The sequence below is a fragment of the Plectropomus leopardus genome, chromosome 9 (assembly GCF_026936395.1).
Source record: "Plectropomus leopardus strain MGB_pleo_1.0 chromosome 9, ASM2693639v1, whole genome shotgun sequence".
NCBI classification, from domain to species: Eukaryota; Metazoa; Chordata; class Actinopteri; order Perciformes; family Serranidae; genus Plectropomus; species Plectropomus leopardus.
The window spans coordinates 37,172,940-37,190,287 of NC_142184.1; the positions used below are offsets into that span (position 1 = coordinate 37,172,940).

A 17,348-nucleotide genomic window follows, 5' to 3' on the forward strand; every position below is an offset into this window, starting at 1 on the left:
GTGTTGCTAAAAAGCGCATACATTAACCATGTTCATTCTGAATTCTACTGTAGTGGGAGAAAAAACTACAATTAATCATTGTCATGATGTACATTCTGTCAAGTTAGTCATTTAGGAAAACGGAGTGATAGTTTAATAGTGTCAGTGGGGAGTTCCTGCTGAAAGACGAGCCTCTGGAAACCACTGCTGTGTTGTCTGACATTAGCGGCTGACATCAGTGTGTATATGTCGTGTTTCAGTTTCTCCTCTCCGATCAGCAACCTCCATCGTTTAAATGATGAAGTGCTCATGTTGTAATTAAGGCCTTTAATGGAGGTGAAGCGGTGAGAGGGTGGACTCTGCATTCTTCATCTGAGTGACAATTAAAAGGTTTGAATGACAGCCAGTCGAACCAACTGGCTCATGAGTGAAAATCAGCAAACTGCATGGCTCAGTTCTTCTGAATATAGAGAGACCTAAAGAGTTATTTGCAACATATTGTCAGCAGATAAAATATCCCTGCCCTCGTATAACAGAGAATCAACATGCTGAACAAAAGTAAATGTTCCTACAAAGGACTGAGTTTTTACTGCCTCCACCCTGGCCATAGCTGAGGCCAGAGGCTTTATGTTTTTGGGTTGTTTGTCAAATCCTCCATCTGTCCCATTCTTGTGGACGCAATATCTCAAGAACACCTTAAAGGAATTTCTTCAAATTTAGCAAAAAGGTCCACTTAGACTCAAGGATGATTAAGAAGACATAATATTATCAGAAATGGAATACATGACAAGATCATTCAGAATCTGAAATGAGATCTGCAGTTTATCCACCTTCCTTCTTCGGCCCTTCTTTTTAGCCCTCCAAATGGCCCTCCAAACCAAGTGTTTCCAAATTCAGACTCCAAACAGAGGGGAAGACACAAATAACCACAATGCTTTGTGAACGGAACTACTACAAGGAAACATTGTGATCGCAGCAGACAAGGAAACGCACAAATGTAAGTAAAATCTTCAAAAATAACCATTCAAAAATGTTATAAAACCTTTGAAACTGTTAATGTTATCCAGATGCAAACAGATCTATAATTTGATCGTTATGTCAAGCATTTTAGAAAAATTGCTATTCTTGATGTCAAAATAAATGTGTAAACTACGAAGTTTGACAGAAATGTTAATTATTTTAATGTCCCATGTATGAAGCTTGTTAATTTACCAAGCAGCAACTTTTATATACATTCCCGCATGTAACAGCATTATCAGTGTGGCTGGTAATTTATATGAGCATGATTAATGGTACACTGGAATAATGTGTCAACATATTTGAATGGGTTGTGGTAAAATTCTGTCCTGCAAAGTGATCATATCTGCCACTATAATAACGTCAATTAAACTAATACTAGTGGCTGGCATTGTAATAAGTAGGTTGTTAATTGTTTTCATTTTTACGCCAGCTAATGATGGCAACAAGCAGCAGGTTTATGAAATGTACACTAATGTTAACATTCTGCTGTAACAACACAGGGATTCCTGAGCAGACCAGGAGACTCATACAATTTCGGGCATAGAATGAGGATCAGTTCACTAAGAAGAAATATGCTGTCAAGCCGCTGTGGGAGTGAGTGATCAGACTGTTTGATTTCCCACCGATTTATAATTTCATATTTCTACTAAGCATCACAACTAATCACTTTTTTGTCATCTGTTACAGGATACTTATCAGTGGAGTATTTCCTGGGCCTTTTTGAAAGGTTCATTCATGCTGTTCTGGAACACCATGCACTTCAACCTGACATTAACCTGGCATTTTTGGTTACATCTATCTGACAGTATCACATCTGCCTGTGTGTGAGAGGACAAGCAGACGGAATGAGGAGAGCTCAGATTCTTTCCATACAAGTATGTGGAACATTGACTGCTGCCCTGAGGCCTGAGTCAATTTCCTCTGATAGCCCTCCAGTTGAGATGCTGCTGAAATGTCAATTAGCAGCCATCCACCTCCACAATGTGCTCAGCTAAACAGGGGCCAGGGCTAATTGCTCATTACTTACTCCTGGTACCTGTGTGCATGGTGGCACGGCAAAGAAGGGGGTGGAAGTGGGGGCGTGTGGGGGTGCGGTAGTCGTGATCGGAGCTTGAGAGTAAAGCGTAAACACAAGACAAGCACATAGGGACACAGACACATACAATAGTATGAATCTGTCTTAATTCTCACCCCCTCCTCTGATCTCTGCAGGTGCACGTACTAGCCCCTTTCAGAGTATCTGTGATCAATGAGACAGCAGAGGAAAAGCAGCAGCTGGTACAAACTGCTTCTGTTTACACTCAGTAACAAAACAGGAAGTGGAGAAAGCATGTAACTTTCTTTCATGTCACATATTGCAGCTTTGTCAGAGGATGTCTGCATCTAAGTGTCATGTTTTAGGTATCCGTCTGTGTCTGCTCTTTATGTGATGTCAACAAATGCACATAGTGGGATGATGCTGCACGTTGGTTAGTTTAACAGCATGGCAACCAACGGAGGAACGTCAACATACACAGATGCCGGCAATGAATTAGGGATAGGACCACCGCTGTTGAGGCCTGACCAAAGAAAAGAACAAAAAATGAAAAAGAGGAGTTTCTCAGGTGATATTGGGACTTAGGTGTATCAGAAGCTGCATACCTTGTTGAGGATGGAACATTGTAAGTCTGTCAGGACGGCTATAGGTTACTTAATATGACTTCTGTCAGTCAAGTTTGTGTTTGACATTCCTGTGTTTGGTGTAACTCAGATATTAATGTGCGGTCCTGATCAGAGTTACTGAGTCTGACATTTCCAGAGGAGTTTGAACCTGTGAACACCTCCAGTCCCCTTTTCCACCAGTCAGGCTGGCCTGTACTCCCACATGGAGGAGCATTAGTCACACCTCGTTAATTTTCCCAGGCCTGGTGAGGGAATCAGGTCGCCTATAAAGGAGGCACCTGGACACTGCCAGACAGAGACAGAGGAGCAGGGACACACTGAGGCGCGCGCCAGCCACTCCTGACAGGAAAAGAATTGAAACAAAAGAAAATGAACTCAAATATCTCTGTTTGCTGTTTCTGTCTGATTGTACTGCTGAACGTGGTCACAGCTAGTCCCCTGTCTGACCTACAGGTGAGTTTACCCTCTGACTGGTGAGACACTGAAGGGACACATTTCAATGATGACTTTATTTAACAATAAAGTCTATATTCATACTGATAAATGTGTGTTTGTGGGATGAAACAAATTCCTGCCATCAGTGTGAGTGTGGTACTCTGGCCTCTATTATTGTATGTTGACTCCTCTGGATATTTCATTTTAACACACACTGATGCGTCTGTTTTCTGCCCTTTATTCCCCCTCAGAGTCTGAAGCAGCTGTTGGAGGAGGAGATGAACACCGCGCCTTATTACTCCTCGGAAGAGCTCGAGGTGGCGGGCAGAGATGGAAACACAGACAAGTCGGTGTTCGGAGCTCCAGAGGAGCAGCCGTGGAACTCCTCCGACCCCAGCAACTCCGCTCTGGCGGCCAAAGAAAACGTCCTCGTGCGTCTCTTCAAAGACCTCATGAGGACCTCCAAGCGCTCGTGGAGCCGCCACAAGAAGGGCGGGCTGAGGAGCTGCTTCGGGGTCCGGTTAGAGAGGATCGGCTCCTTCAGCGGGCTGGGATGCTGAAGGTAGGAGCCGCGGACAGATAACACTTTAACGCTCCTGTTTTATTCATATTTAAATCATCACAGAGAAAAAAAAATTCTAACTCTGTGTTCCTGACATGAAGCTGAGGATGCGGACACATACAATATTTAACTGACGATCATTTATTTTTACACTCACAGATGTTTGTGAAATACACATAATTTAGAGTAAGAGAAACAATGCAGTGCTGCCGTAGCACATATAGCCCAGTAGCCTGATCCTTTGAAATCTGAAGCAACATCACTTTCCATGTGCTGTATTTGCAAATTATTGGTACAGTATAAAAATATTTTTTAAAGCGTCCTGTCTTTCTTTCTTTCTCTCTAACTTATTTTCAGTCAATTTTCTTGTATTATTTACTGATTTCTTTAATTCTGGGTCATTTCCTCTTTTATTGCTCATTGCCTTCTTCCCATGTTTTTTTAACTAAATCAAGCCGATGTTTCAGTTTCAAAGGGTTACTATAACGCATACAGAATAGGAAAAAATGACATATTTAAGCGTTTTATTATTACAGCCATTAATTATGCAAATCTTATTTTAAAAGCTTTCATACACGAGTTAAACACAATGCAGCACACAGATTCTAGGAAATATTTAGGGACTGAACATGAACACAAAGCAATATAGATTACGCAAATTGTTTTAAAAAAAAATGAAAACACTTCAAAGTTTTTTCACAGTGACAGACACTGAGCAGCACACTGATCCGGGGTGTCGGTGAGCGTCTGCACCGGAGCTGCGGGAGAGGACACCTGCAGCAACTACACTTCTTTAACAAACTGCGCTTTAATGTTCTGTGACGTGTTTGTGTTTGTGCTGTGTCAGCAGGCGCGGAAGACTTGGGCTTCTTCCAAGTGCACAGCAGTGTAACCATCAGCACCAGTGACCGAGCTCTGCCAGACACTTAAAAGGGTGGTTCCTTCATTCTCTCCTCTCCTTTGTTCTCACTCAGAGGCGTGATTTCCTTTTTTCATATGTGAGCTATGAAATAATAAATTATTGTCAGTGTAGCCTATTTATTATTTATTATTTTTTTGTTGGATAGAATTACCATGTAATAGACTGTATTGTAGTAAAATAATTATTTTGCATAACAGCTGAGTCTGTGAGTGAATTTATTTCTTTTTTGGGCACCACTATGACAATGATAAATGATTTTGAGTTTTACATGACATTAGGTCCGGACACACTGTGTTTTAGCTGAGTAACATGACTGACGGCACACTGCTGGAAAGGCCACCAGCTGCAGGGCTCCAGACAGCAGATCTCTCTGATCGGGCGTAACGAACTTTAAATGATCCAAAGCTTCATCTGGTCGAACAAAGATGAATACAGATGTCAGTCACGTAACAACAAGGAGTCTGTGTCAATATTAAAGCCTGGATGTAAGAGCAGTCGACCTACAAAAATATACAACTCATATCGCTGAGATGTGTGTGAAAAATCTAGTTCTGACGAAAATCTCTGCACATCTGAATGTGTGACAGGTGCGTGGGAGAAGTGAGCAATCTAAGGACAAAGAGAGCAACACTGTCATTCTTTCAGTTAGCCTACAGTAGGGGTGTCCAAACATTTTTTTTATGCGAACCAGATAACATGAAAATACTTGGAGGTCAGCTGCTTCTCACATCATATAGGTTATTAGAAAAATCACATACAAATCACACAAATGCAAGGGATTCTTCTTTATAGACTTGTCATCGACTTTGTAAACAGTTTTAGTTGTAATGTTGTGAATGTCACTGAAGGCATTGCCCCTATTAAGACTAAAGTTGTCTCTGGTGGGAAAAAAACTTCTTGGAGGAATGCCAAAAGCTTTAAAAAAATATTATACACTAATATTATTTTCTACCTTCATTGAGTATATATTTTAACCAACATCAGTGCTAATCATAAATATCAAATATGTATTAATTTTCAGAATTGTAAGCCTTTAAATGCCAGGTTTTTGTCACTGCCACTATGTATTTAGATGAAAAACCCCCACATAAAATGAATGATGTTCAAAATACAACATGCTCAGCAGATTTCTTTTTTGATTATCACAGCATGGGATATGTCAATGATAGCAGGAACTTTGATTGTGACAGTGCACCTAGGGGAAATAGCATGTATTTTCTCCATTAGCCAAATATGGCAAAAATGACATCATCAGGTGAAAAATAATAAATGACAAATGACAAATTCCAAGGCAAAAGCCCAGAATGACACCCAGAAATAATACAATGGATGTTTTAATGCTTTGATGGCTGTGGGGTCAAAATGTCAGTTTGAATGTGTTTCATTGGTGCATTTTTTGCACTTAACAGTATGAATGTAACAATGTAGTTTCCACTGTTTATTTTAGAATTACTGTAGGAGCTGAGCTGGAAATTCACTGATTAAATAAAATGACACAATCTTGCCTAAAATCTGGCTATATGTTTGAACACAGCCACAGCAATGAACAAAAAACAGCCACAACAATGATCAAAAAAAGAATGAAAAGTGCATAAAATGTGCCAAACAGTCCATGAGGGTCAATAAGAACAACAAAAATGCACATACTTTATTAATCATTGACAAATTGACAAACCCCTTGACATCACTAACTCCTGAACTATGAAGGAAACCAAATCCTGCAATGATTTTTCTCCTTTCTGCTCAGACAAAAAAAGACAAACAGTCTGTTATTCCACCAGCTCAAGAAAAATGGTTATGTCACCCCCTAGACTACACAAACTTAACAAATTTTTTTCCAAATCTCTGTCCAACTAACTGTTGTCTGGACATTTTGCCTTCTTTAAAAATGTTCTGCACAATGTTCTGTTCTTCTTTAAAAAACTGCACAGCACAAGATGTGCAAAATAGCTAATACTTCTCTACAGTCAGGCCTTTTTCCATGCGTCCTGAAGACCACAGTAATTAAGCCTCTTTTAAAGAAACCCACTCTAGATGCCTCAGTAATGAATAACTACAGGCTCATATCAAACCTCCCTTTTCTGGGAAAGATTATTTAAAGTTGTTTTCCAGCAACTTAACACGTTCTTGGTATAAAATAATAACTCCAATGCATTTCAATCTGGATTTCAGTCATACCACAGGACTGACACTGCATTTGTCAAGGTCTTAAATAACATTCATCTAAATAGTGATGCATCAAAAGTTTCGGTTTTGGTATTGCTGGATCACAGTGCTGCATTTGATGTGGTCAATCATAAGATACTGGACCACAGACTAAAGGAGTGAGAGGGACTTTCTGGCATTGTTCTGAACTGGTTTTCATTAATAATATATATATATATATAATAGTATATATAATATATATACTGTATATATATATATATATATATATATATATATATATATATATATATATATATATATACATAAATGCAAAAATATCTCATATGTCTCCTATATTTTTTACCTGCATTATAGATCTACTTTATGTGTTTGTTAACGGTCAACAGAGAAACAATTAACAAGGGAAAAAAAGGAAAGGCAGGAAAAAAGTTAAGGAAAAAAAACATGGAGTAGAGTGAGCTGTGTGTGTGTGTGTGTGTGTGTGTGTGTGTGTGCGTGTGTGTGTTTGTGTGTGCGTGTGTCTATAGAGTGCATGCGTGTGTGCGCACATGTATTACAGATCTTCTGTTTATGCAATTTATATTTCTAATTACAACTGATATGTTATACAGATGGTATTACACCTGTAAAGTGAGTCTCCACAGTGCTCTCCAACAGAGAGGTCAGAGGTCAGTCCATCACAGAGCAGCACCCTGAGAGCTCATAGGAAACTTGCATCTTTCTAAAGGACCCTTTAGCAGAGTGGAGGACTGTTTCTGTTCCTGTCATTGAAGGCTGATCTGTCAGACCAGTAGCCTACTCTGCCACCATCACGTACACTCCTCGATTTAGTAACGCTGTCTGATAGTTTACTACTTCCCGTAGCTCATTGACAACAATGTCCCGTGTTCGGGGGCGGGGGGCGGGGGGTAAGAGTATGTTTCTGAAACAAAGTAGCATATGGAAGCAGCTATGTCATACGATTGCACATATCTAAGAGACAACACTTTAAAAGGAGTCATTTCCGACAGCTCCTGTTATCAGAATCAGGTGTCAGGAATGCCAGTCCAATTCCTGGCATACTTACATGTGTCAAGCTAATGTATAAAAGAGCTGCTGCTGTTGACTCCATCATCCAAACAGCTACCAGGCAAAGAAGCCAAACATCCATCCATCCATTGATACGACCAACAGGAACTCTCTGAGAAACATGCATCTGTCTTCCATCCCCCTTTGCGGCTTCCTCCTCATCCTAAACCTGCAGCTGTTCAGCACATATCCCATCAGCACTGGCCTCACTGACACTGATGTTGACATCTTAAAGGTGAGTTTCCCAATGACAGATTCTGAAACCCAGCTCTGGAAAGCTGGATTTCTAAGGAACATTTTAGGCAATCTGCAGCAGCAATACAAACAGTCTAATTTAATGTGCAGTATCTAACTTCAGTTAGAAGTTAACAGCAAAAGCAACTTCCTGTATGGACCTCTGGGACCAACTTTGATTTAATGGGACTGTGTAATCTGACATGTAGTTGCTAAAGGGAAATTGGTGCTCTAATTGAATAATAATAAGTGTGATGAGTGTGTAGTAAATCATTAATGCTGAAGTTAGAGATTCAACAATATTAATTTGAAGAACATTTGGCCTGACCATGTTTATTTGGGGCCTCCACTGTAAGAAAAGATCACAAAATGTTACCTGAAATGATTGAGTCTTTAAAACCTGAGCACATTGATTTCTTTCAAAAAGATGTGAGGAAGGCAGTGGGCAAGGACAGAGGAAATGACAGATTTTTTTCTAAATTAAAAACTCAATGACGAAACAAAACAAACAAACAAACAAAAAAGAAAAGGTTTTTAAAAAGTGCTTAAAATGATTATAATAATGCATTATGATAAATTACAAATATTGTTTTGCCAAGCTTTTTTATTTTTTCCCCAGGCATATTTCCCTAGCTTTTTAAAAAACAGGCTTTTCTAAATCTACTACTTTCTTGCAATTCGTGGAACATTTCTTACCAATTTACTTACTGACTTTTTCACCATGTTTTTGAAAGAAACTGTACTATCTAGCTCAGAGTTCAGAGGTTTAAATACTTGTGAAAGGCGTCTGAAAGCAGCACAAGAAAAGGGATGTCGCTCCAGGTGTTAAAGGGTTAAGAGTAAATTTAGATTCTCAGTGCAATAAATAAATGTTTATTCTTGCAACACTTGGCCTAACTTGTGTATGTGGATGCTGCAGGTGCTGCTCCAGAGACTAGAGGAGTCAGTTCCTGATGTGGACCAGAGTATCCCTGCAGCAAGGGACGCTGTGGACAGCCTGGACACAGAAGAGGCAGTAGATGGACAGCATTCCAGCACTGGTCTGGATGAGGCGGCAATCAGGGAGTTCCTTTCAGCCAAGAACCTGAAGAGCGTCCGCAATGACTCATCCAGAAAGTCCTCAGGCTGCTTCGGTCGACGGATGGACAGAATAGGCTCCATGAGCTCTCTGGGCTGCAACACTGTTGGCAAATACAGTGAGTCACAGTAAGCACATCACACACATCAATCTGGGATCATGAGTCGCCTTAATAACATCACTGTTGTTGTTCTCTTGCAGATCCAAAGTAAAGATGACGTCTTATCATCTCAATTTTGAAACTGCAACGTCTTTATCAAAAGAGATTTTTATTTGAAAGCTATTTATTTACTAATATTTATTAACTTTTGTTGGTGACTTATAATTATATTTATTTAAAATGGATGTAAGACTGTTCTTTATGTACTGTGGAATGTGTGAATAAATGTTTACAACTGCACAACGTTGGACAGTGTTGTTTAAGCATCATCATGCACATCAAAACACACACGCACACACACACACACACACGCAAACACACAGACACACAAAGATTGTAATGTGAATGAAATAATGTTGCATAAAAAAAAATCCTGAAATTATCTCCAGTGATGCAACAAACTATCTATTTCTTACATTCAACATACAGTAGATGCATCTGCTGATGACCCAAGACACAGGAACACACATTACAAAAGCAGAACTGTCTCCGGAGAGAAAGCATGAGAGATGAGAGAGCGAACTATGTGCTGCTGGCAGTAATTCTCATGGTCACATGGTTATTATTGTCCAACATCTGGAGCCTATCCCAGCTGACACTGACACACAGGGTACACCTTGGACAGGTCATCAGACTATCACAGGGCTGACCCATAGAGACAGATAACCATTTACACTCACATTCACACCTATAGCCAAGTTAGAGTCACCAATGAATCTGCATGTCTTTGAACTATGAGAGGAAGCCGGAGAACCCAGAGAAAACCCACACTGACTTATGAAAAACATGCAAACCTTACACAGGAGGGCCCTCGCCAGCTGGAGGATTTGAACCCTCTTAGTGTGAGGCTCGACAGTTTTAAGGTCCAGTTAAGAGATGTCTTCCAGTGCTTTCAGCTGCATCTTGGGGGCTTCATCAGCAAGCAGGGTTACTCCGTTGTCATGGAGATAGTTCTTTTGTCATCTGTTGAGACAGTAGGCGGCCACGTATGAGGGATTTCTGGGAGGTGATAGTCCACGATTTCATGAATTGTGGATTCAAAACTTCCAGATGATCCGCTCAACTTTTGAAGAGTTATGTGGTGTTTGCATTGCAGATTTGAGAAATAGGGCTTTTTCAAATTGCCTGCAATAGCACCTCATGTGAACGTGAAAACTTTTTTGTGATGAGTGGGAGGGTTTTAAAAAGAAACTGCTGTGTTTTCACTTAATGTAATTTATATTCGCAATTTCAATTTGCACAATTTGAGGGTTAATGGAAACCTGCTTACTGAAGACAACCAAACATATCTGCTGATGAAGTCCATAATGTGTGTCTCAACACTCTGGGAGAAATCCAGTAAGTGGATGTTAAGTTAAGAATTGAAACCAAACTAAAAATGTTGTCTAAATGAAGAATGCCACAGGAGTAATTTGAACAGGTGACGGAGAGGTAGGACAGAAATTGTCTTACAAATATAGTTATTGCTATTTTATTAACTGATTCAGTGAAAATGACAGCTGGCAGGACAATATCCACTCAACGTTCGCCTGCTGGCTTAATTCAAAGCTTTTAACTTTATCCCATGATCTTCATCACCGGATGGAGTTTACTGAGTTGTTATGGAACACACGTTCAAACTATTAATACCTTTTGGAAACATTGGTGACTTCAGTGCACATTGGCGTCACAGCTGATATTGGCAGCTCGCTTTAGACATTGGAAAACACAGACATTGTTATAAATTGACCTGTAAAATAAATAGTTCAGCTTTGGTGGGAAATACATCGATGACTTTTCTGTAACAGTGTAAGACAAAAGGATCATTATCAGTCTCCTGTCTTAAAGAGGTATCAATCTTTTCATCTCAGTTTCAACAAGAAAACAATGAGCATATTTTTCAGATGTCAAACACAAATATTCATATTTGTTATCATTTGTAATGAATCTATCTTTTTTGGGTTTGGTGGAAACAGCCCAGTCAATTTTTAGTGCACTGCCAGCATTCAATTGTCCATTATTGTTGTGTAATTTTACAATCAGCTAAAACCTTATCGACATTTACCTACAAACTAACATACCTCAAAACCAAACTGAGAATTTATCAACTATATTATGTACTCTAGCTGTCTTATATTGATGATGACATTGTTTCCTTCCTCTGCTAATCTAAACCAAGCAGCCTCCCTGTGACAGAGGCGCAACAGTTTTAACCTACTATGGTATTTTTCATGCTCAGGAGTGGAGACAGTGTTAAGTATTTGCATGGTGAACGCTGCATTCCTGTCAATACACTCCATACACAGCGCGGCTGAGCTCACAGCTCCAAGATGGCTCCTGAGGTCATGCCACTGCTGGCTGGTAGGCATGATGATACACAGACACACACACACACACACACACACACACACACACACACAGACACAGACACAGACACAAACACACACACACACACACACACACACACACACACACACACACACACACCTACCACCAAGTGCCACTTGGGGAACATCTGACCAGCTGTCTTATCATGCAGAGGTGTCAGAATGCACTTGAGGCAATCTACAAAATGATGAGCCACTGACATTGACTGTCTGTTGCATGGGGAGTGTGTGTGTGTTGGCGTGTATATAAAATATTGCGCCGCAGGCTGTGGTGTCAGTTGCTGCAACAGAAGGATATCATGAGGACTGCGGTCCTGTGGGGCCTGCTGGCCCTGCTGTGTCAGCACACACTGGTTAGCAGCCACATACTGGGAAGGCCCTCCTCTACTGGGGATCTGTCTCAACTCAAGGTAAGACACCACATCACGCCTGCACTTATCACACCTGTGTTTCTGAAGACTGTAGTCTGGAAGGTCAGGTACACAATAATATCTGCAGAGAGAGATGTGTTGTGTATTCAGAGGTGAGGCAATGTGTAACAGCAATCTGTTGCTTTTATCCACATTAAAAAATAATCATATTTTCTAACTTAACCCTTTGAAACCCTTGCAAAATGTCTTGATTTCTATCAAAAACATGGGAAGAAGGCAATGAGCAACAAAAGAAGAAATGACCCCAAAATCAAGAAATGAGTAAAAAGTATAAGAAAATTACCAGAAAATAAGTAAAAAAAAAAAAAAATAAAAAAATAAAACAGCAACATACAAGCAAAGCTAGCTTTTTATAGAATACTTTTCTCTCTGCTAATTTCTTGCAATTCATGGATCATTTCATACTAAGTTGCTCAGTGCCTTTAATATATATATATATATATATATTTAAGAAATTGCACCAATTTGCTTAGCAGCACAAGACAAGTGAAGTCACTTCAGGTTTCAATGGGTTAACTACAATTATTATTAATTATGGTAAAAATATGCAACACCTTTCTAGTCTTCCAACCACTCAAATTAATTTACTACATGTTACTACAGTTAAACATTTACACACACTCACAAGAAAGAATTCAGTATTCAGTGTTTTGCCCAGGGACACCTTGAAATGCAGAGTGGAGGAGCCGAGGATCAGATCACTCTGATCCTCCAATTAGTGAATTATCTGCTGTACCTCCTGAGCCACAGTCGCCCAGATGCAGATAGTTGTGATTTTAAATGTCCAGGTTTTGAGATTTCTGCCCACTACCACCACTATGATAATAAAAACAACAAATGAAGTCAAGAAGATTGCTGGCAGCACTTTTTGTTACCTTTTGTAATTATTGGTATGAATTTGAGCTCTGTGCTCTGTGTATATTCCAGAATATAATCTCTGATTGTGGAGAGTATGTGCATTTAGCTTCATGTTGGGAAATAATATCAGCAGTTTAGGGACTTTTTTGGTAGAAAACTGTCAAGTGTATGTAGATACCCTTTTCCTATAATTAGTAGGAGATACACGCTCCAGTGCAGTGGTTCCCACCTGGTCCAGGCATGGTGTCCAGATTTCCCATTATTTATTAGTTCAAGGTCCACTCATTATAAATTGCCACATAACCAATTTTATTTCACACAATGTAAACAACATGTTGGCTTAAAACCCAAATAAATGAAACATTTTGCAAGAATAAACAGAAACTAGTCAAAATAGAATATAATAGAATAGTATAGAATAGAATAGAATAAAATAGAATAGAATAGAATAGAATAGAATAGAATAGAATAGAATAGAATAGAATAGAATAATAAAAGAATAGTTATGATCTACAACTCCATCAACACCACATCCATAGTATGAAGAGCCAACATGGAAACTAAACCAGACAGGTTTTTCTGTGAAGGGAAATCTCATTTTAAACATTCAGCTTTGGAACATAACATGACTCAGCAGCATGCCATGTGCTTCACTCCATATTACCAATGTTAGTTAGCTAGTTTTAAATTTTAGCATCATGTTTGTTGTTGTTGTTGTTGTTATTTGTTTGTTTGTTCTTTGACATTCCTTTTTTTAGCAGGATTTAACAAATACTGTCAGCACATCACCAACACAAACACGACCACAGCGCAAGCTCTGGACTATGGAAGCAACAGGATTCACACATTCACTACAATGCATTTTATTTTTAACCCTTTGAAACCTGGATCCATATCAATTTTGTGTGTGTATATGTTTGTGTGTGTACCACCTTTTGCAAGCTATTTCACCCTTTGAAACCTGAGCAAATTGGTTGGATATCTTTTAAAAACATGGGGGAAAAGGGAATCACCAAAGGGGCAGGAAATGTCCCACAAATTGCAAGAATTTCTTGTTGAGTTTCTTCTGCCCTCTACACATGTTTTTAAAAGGAAATCAAACCAATTTGCACAGAATTCAAAGGGTTAATCAGTATGTGTTAACTGTAACATGATAGCATGATGTAACTGGTTTGAGTTTTAAGCGTAAACCCATCTTCACCTCTCCATCCTAGTCTCTGCTGGAACGCTTTGAGGAGACCCTGGCTGAAGCGACCCAGGAGGAAGACCCTGAGGCAGATTACGAAGGGACAAACCAGCAGCCTGAGAACAGCCAGGCCAGTCGGGGATGGAGCCTGGAGCAGGAGGGGGACCAAGAACCTTCAATATCAGAGAGAACTCAACTGCCAGCTGAGGGCCACAGCAGGGCCGCGAGTCAGAGGAGCCGTCTGCAAGACCTGCTGTTGACCGCCAGGAAACGCACTTCTGGCTGCTTTGGGGCCAGGATGGATCGGATAGGAAATGCCAGTGGTCTGGGATGCAACAATGGAAGAGGTAAGACTGCAGCTTAGGATGGCAGAGGGAAATATAAATAGGATTTTGATAAAGGATAGAGAAGCATAAGTATCAAAAGCTTGTGCTGGTTAGATGGTCAAAGTTTGGAAGTTGGATATGCATGTGGCAAGAACAATGAATTATTTAGCCAACATGTCTTGGCTGGATTTAAAGAAAATCAAGGATAAGGCTGCATGCAGAGACAACATGAATATTGACTATAAAACAGTCTCTAGAGACTACTATAATGAAACAAATATGCAAAAATACAATCCAGTGTTACATGAGCAGTTATTTATAAATCCTGTTCCTTTTCTGTGTTTGTGTCTTGTTCCCCTCAGGATAGCCTGACACTTTCCTGGGACACATGCTGAAGGACACATCCTTCGGATTGCATATGTATGGTTTTGCATTAATCACACTTAAACTATGTGTGTATCTTTCATGTATTTCTCTGATTGAAGTGACAAATGAGCTGCCTTTCAAGTATGTCATGAATTTTGTTGAGTCCATTATAAATAATATTCAAAGAAAATGAATGCTGTAAGGTGGGTTGCAAACAAACAATTAAACTTGTTTTTTCATATGTAGAATTGTGTTGCTTGTTCAATCAATCAATCATACTTTAGTCATTCATTTTTGTCACTCTGCTGTTAGTACACACACACATGCACAAACACATGGGCCTTAACACATGCATGAAATGGATGGATGTCCGAGTGAAGGAGCTTCCCATGGACAGGCGGCCTGAGCAGTTGGCAGTGCCTGGGAGGCCAACTGGCATCTTCCCAGCTACCAGTCCACTGGCCCATACAGGGATTTGAACTGGCCACCCTCAGATTCCCAAACCAAGTCCCTATGGACTGAGCTATTGCCACCCTCAATCTTGGGCAATGTTATGCATGTTCACACTGATAGTGATGTGATTTTCAGAGTTTACCATTTGATATTATGACTTCACTCGCTAATCTCCAAGCCCTTCAAGTCCATATTTGTTTGGTCTGTGTACAGACTTGAAGTTGTGCATAGCTCTGGCGACAACATTTGTCTTTCATGTCTGAATCTCTGCAATGTCAGGAGAATCTAAACTAGATCTAAATTCTGAGAGGCTATTGCAACACAGTGTCATGCAAATTTGAAGTTGAAAAATTGCAACTCGTGATGGACATTAAGACACATTTGTCTTATCCAGATTTGTGGTATTGCCACAATGCCAAATAGCACCACAAGGTGGGGCCTTCTTTTTGTTTTGTTGTGATGTACCAACACGTTTTCATCCAAACTCCTTACATGGTGCCAGTCTGTCAGTGACCTTCCTTCAGCTGTGTACACTCTGGAATGCCGTTATCATGATGTCAATAAATGCACAAGGGTGGGATGACGCAGCATGGTCCCTATGGTAACATAACAGCACTTAGCAACCAATGTAGACTGTCATGATGGTTAGATTAGGCAACAAATCACTGATTGTTAGGTTTAGGTTAAAGAGACACAGGGTAAGGTGTAGAAAAAAAAAACCCCTCACATCCATATGGAAAGCGATCGTTGGACTCGATTGTTGATGTGTGAATAAGTGAGAATAGGTAATTATGATGCATTATAAGCCCCAGCATTCAACCTCCAGTTTATGACAAGTGAAGAGCATCCATAACATCATTGCCACTTATAAATCATTATAAGCCACTTCTATAATGTTTTATGACTATGACTTGATATAGTGCATCAGTAAGTATTATGTGTGTTTATGAGTGTATTCATAAAGAATTATGCATTATAATTCACTATGAATGCCTTCATAATGCATTATAGATGTGGTCTTCATAGAAAGTATTACCATTTTTTTTCTTCTGGTGACTGGGCTGGAACATGAATGTGCATACCAAATGCAATGACAATCTATCCAATAGTTCTGGAAACATTTCACTTTCTTCTAAAGATGTCATCCTCCTTGTGGCAAGAGAGGAAACGTCACAGAGTCACCAAAGTCAGCAGGATACATTCTTTGGGAACCATGTAGAACATTTCATGATGATTCATCCAATATTTGTGGAGATATTTCAGTCTGGACCAAAGTGTTTGATCGACTTTGTGGTCCTAATATTTCTATAAAATAGTGAACAAAAACAAAATACAAAACAAAAGAAGGCTAAAAGGCGGGTAATGAAGTCCACTGCACAACACTTGTATTGTTGACTTTATACAATGTGAAGTTACTACCATATTTTCTCTTCATCTTTTATCTCTCAAACATGAACCCATTTCACCATTTAAAACCCACCTCTCACCCAAAGCATGCTGGAAAAGACATCAGTCCCTGTGAAGACCTAAACAGGGCAACCAGGGATAGAAATTGGAGAGACAGATGGGAACAAATTTCATGTAATACTTCCAACTCGCTGTCGCATAAACATTGATTGTTGACAGAGAGACAGAAAAAGTGTGATTCATGCAGGAAATATGGCTGTGATTCACCCGTTAACTCCTACAGTCTGACTGCATCTGACAAGATGGAAGTAAGAAGGAGACGTCGCTGTGTGTCACTGAGGGTTAGGACAAAATTACTGTCACGCTGTTCTGTCCAGTTACATTATGGAGATTATGGAGATGATTAGTAACATAGCAGTGAAGTATTTCACCTGGTGTCAAGTCCAGGTGGTGAGGTGAAGTAACCAAAAGTGACAGTCCATTTCTCAAGTGTCAGGGCAGAACAGGTGCAGGCTTTCTCTCCATTGGGCATCAGAGCGGCCTGACTGCTATCTAGGTACCTTATCAGTGCAGAGCTACGTTACAAGTCCAGACTAATGTGGAAAACTAGAGATCTATCAAAATGGATACACAGCATGATTATGCATCCATTCATTCACTTACTATAAA

General features: G+C 39.8%; 3 protein-coding genes and 1 long non-coding RNA gene across 5 annotated transcripts; all 4 read left to right on the forward strand.

Moving 5' to 3' along the window:
* The first annotated feature begins 839 nt into the window (after window positions 1-839).
* On the forward strand, window positions 840-2,049 carry LOC148188795 (uncharacterized). The gene is made up of 3 exons (XR_015777352.1): window positions 840-976; window positions 1,500-1,593; window positions 1,687-2,049. It is a non-coding gene; the product is annotated as an uncharacterized LOC148188795 (long non-coding RNA).
* Window positions 2,050-2,178: 129 nt separating this feature from the next.
* Window positions 2,179-4,776, forward strand: nppal (natriuretic peptide A-like). Of its 2 annotated transcripts, none has more exons than XM_088081496.1 (3): window positions 2,179-3,114; window positions 3,348-3,658; window positions 4,506-4,776. In XM_088081496.1, exons 1-2 carry the CDS (start codon window positions 3,031-3,033, stop codon window positions 3,654-3,656), a joined length of 393 nt encoding a protein of 130 aa, XP_087937622.1. In that variant the 5' UTR covers window positions 2,179-3,030; the 3' UTR covers window positions 3,657-3,658; window positions 4,506-4,776. The 2 variants fall into 2 exon arrangements, with proteins under 2 accessions (XP_087937622.1, XP_042348022.1); XM_042492088.2 differs by having other exon boundaries at window positions 2,186-3,114; window positions 4,509-4,776.
* A 3,063-nt stretch (window positions 4,777-7,839) lies between these two features.
* On the forward strand, window positions 7,840-9,529 carry nppb (natriuretic peptide B). Its single transcript, XM_042492087.2, has 3 exons — window positions 7,840-8,049; window positions 8,968-9,244; window positions 9,328-9,529. Exons 1-3 carry the CDS (start codon window positions 7,936-7,938, stop codon window positions 9,336-9,338), a joined length of 402 nt encoding a protein of 133 aa, XP_042348021.1. The 5' UTR covers window positions 7,840-7,935; the 3' UTR covers window positions 9,339-9,529.
* A 2,371-nt stretch (window positions 9,530-11,900) lies between these two features.
* On the forward strand, window positions 11,901-15,067 carry nppa (natriuretic peptide A). Its single transcript, XM_042492085.2, has 3 exons — window positions 11,901-12,062; window positions 14,156-14,474; window positions 14,816-15,067. Exons 1-3 carry the CDS (start codon window positions 11,952-11,954, stop codon window positions 14,818-14,820), a joined length of 435 nt encoding a protein of 144 aa, XP_042348019.1. The 5' UTR covers window positions 11,901-11,951; the 3' UTR covers window positions 14,821-15,067.
* The last annotated feature ends 2,281 nt before the right edge of the window (window positions 15,068-17,348 follow it).

What these genes read in the sequence shown, in the direction of transcription:
- nppal (XM_088081496.1), top strand. Translation starts at nt 3,031, where the DNA reads ATGAACTCAAATATCTCTGTTTGCTGTTTCTGTCTGATTGTACTGCTG. An exon ending in GTCCCCTGTCTGACCTACAG is followed by an intron (nt 3,115 to 3,347) that starts GTGAGTTTACCC and finishes ATTCCCCCTCAG; the next exon opens with AGTCTGAAGCAGCTGTTGGA.
- nppb (XM_042492087.2), top strand. Translation starts at nt 7,936, where the DNA reads ATGCATCTGTCTTCCATCCCCCTTTGCGGCTTCCTCCTCATCCTAAAC. An exon ending in CTGATGTTGACATCTTAAAG is followed by an intron (nt 8,050 to 8,967) that starts GTGAGTTTCCCA and finishes TGGATGCTGCAG; the next exon opens with GTGCTGCTCCAGAGACTAGA.
- nppa (XM_042492085.2), top strand. Translation starts at nt 11,952, where the DNA reads ATGAGGACTGCGGTCCTGTGGGGCCTGCTGGCCCTGCTGTGTCAGCAC. An exon ending in GGGATCTGTCTCAACTCAAG is followed by an intron (nt 12,063 to 14,155) that starts GTAAGACACCAC and finishes TCTCCATCCTAG; the next exon opens with TCTCTGCTGGAACGCTTTGA.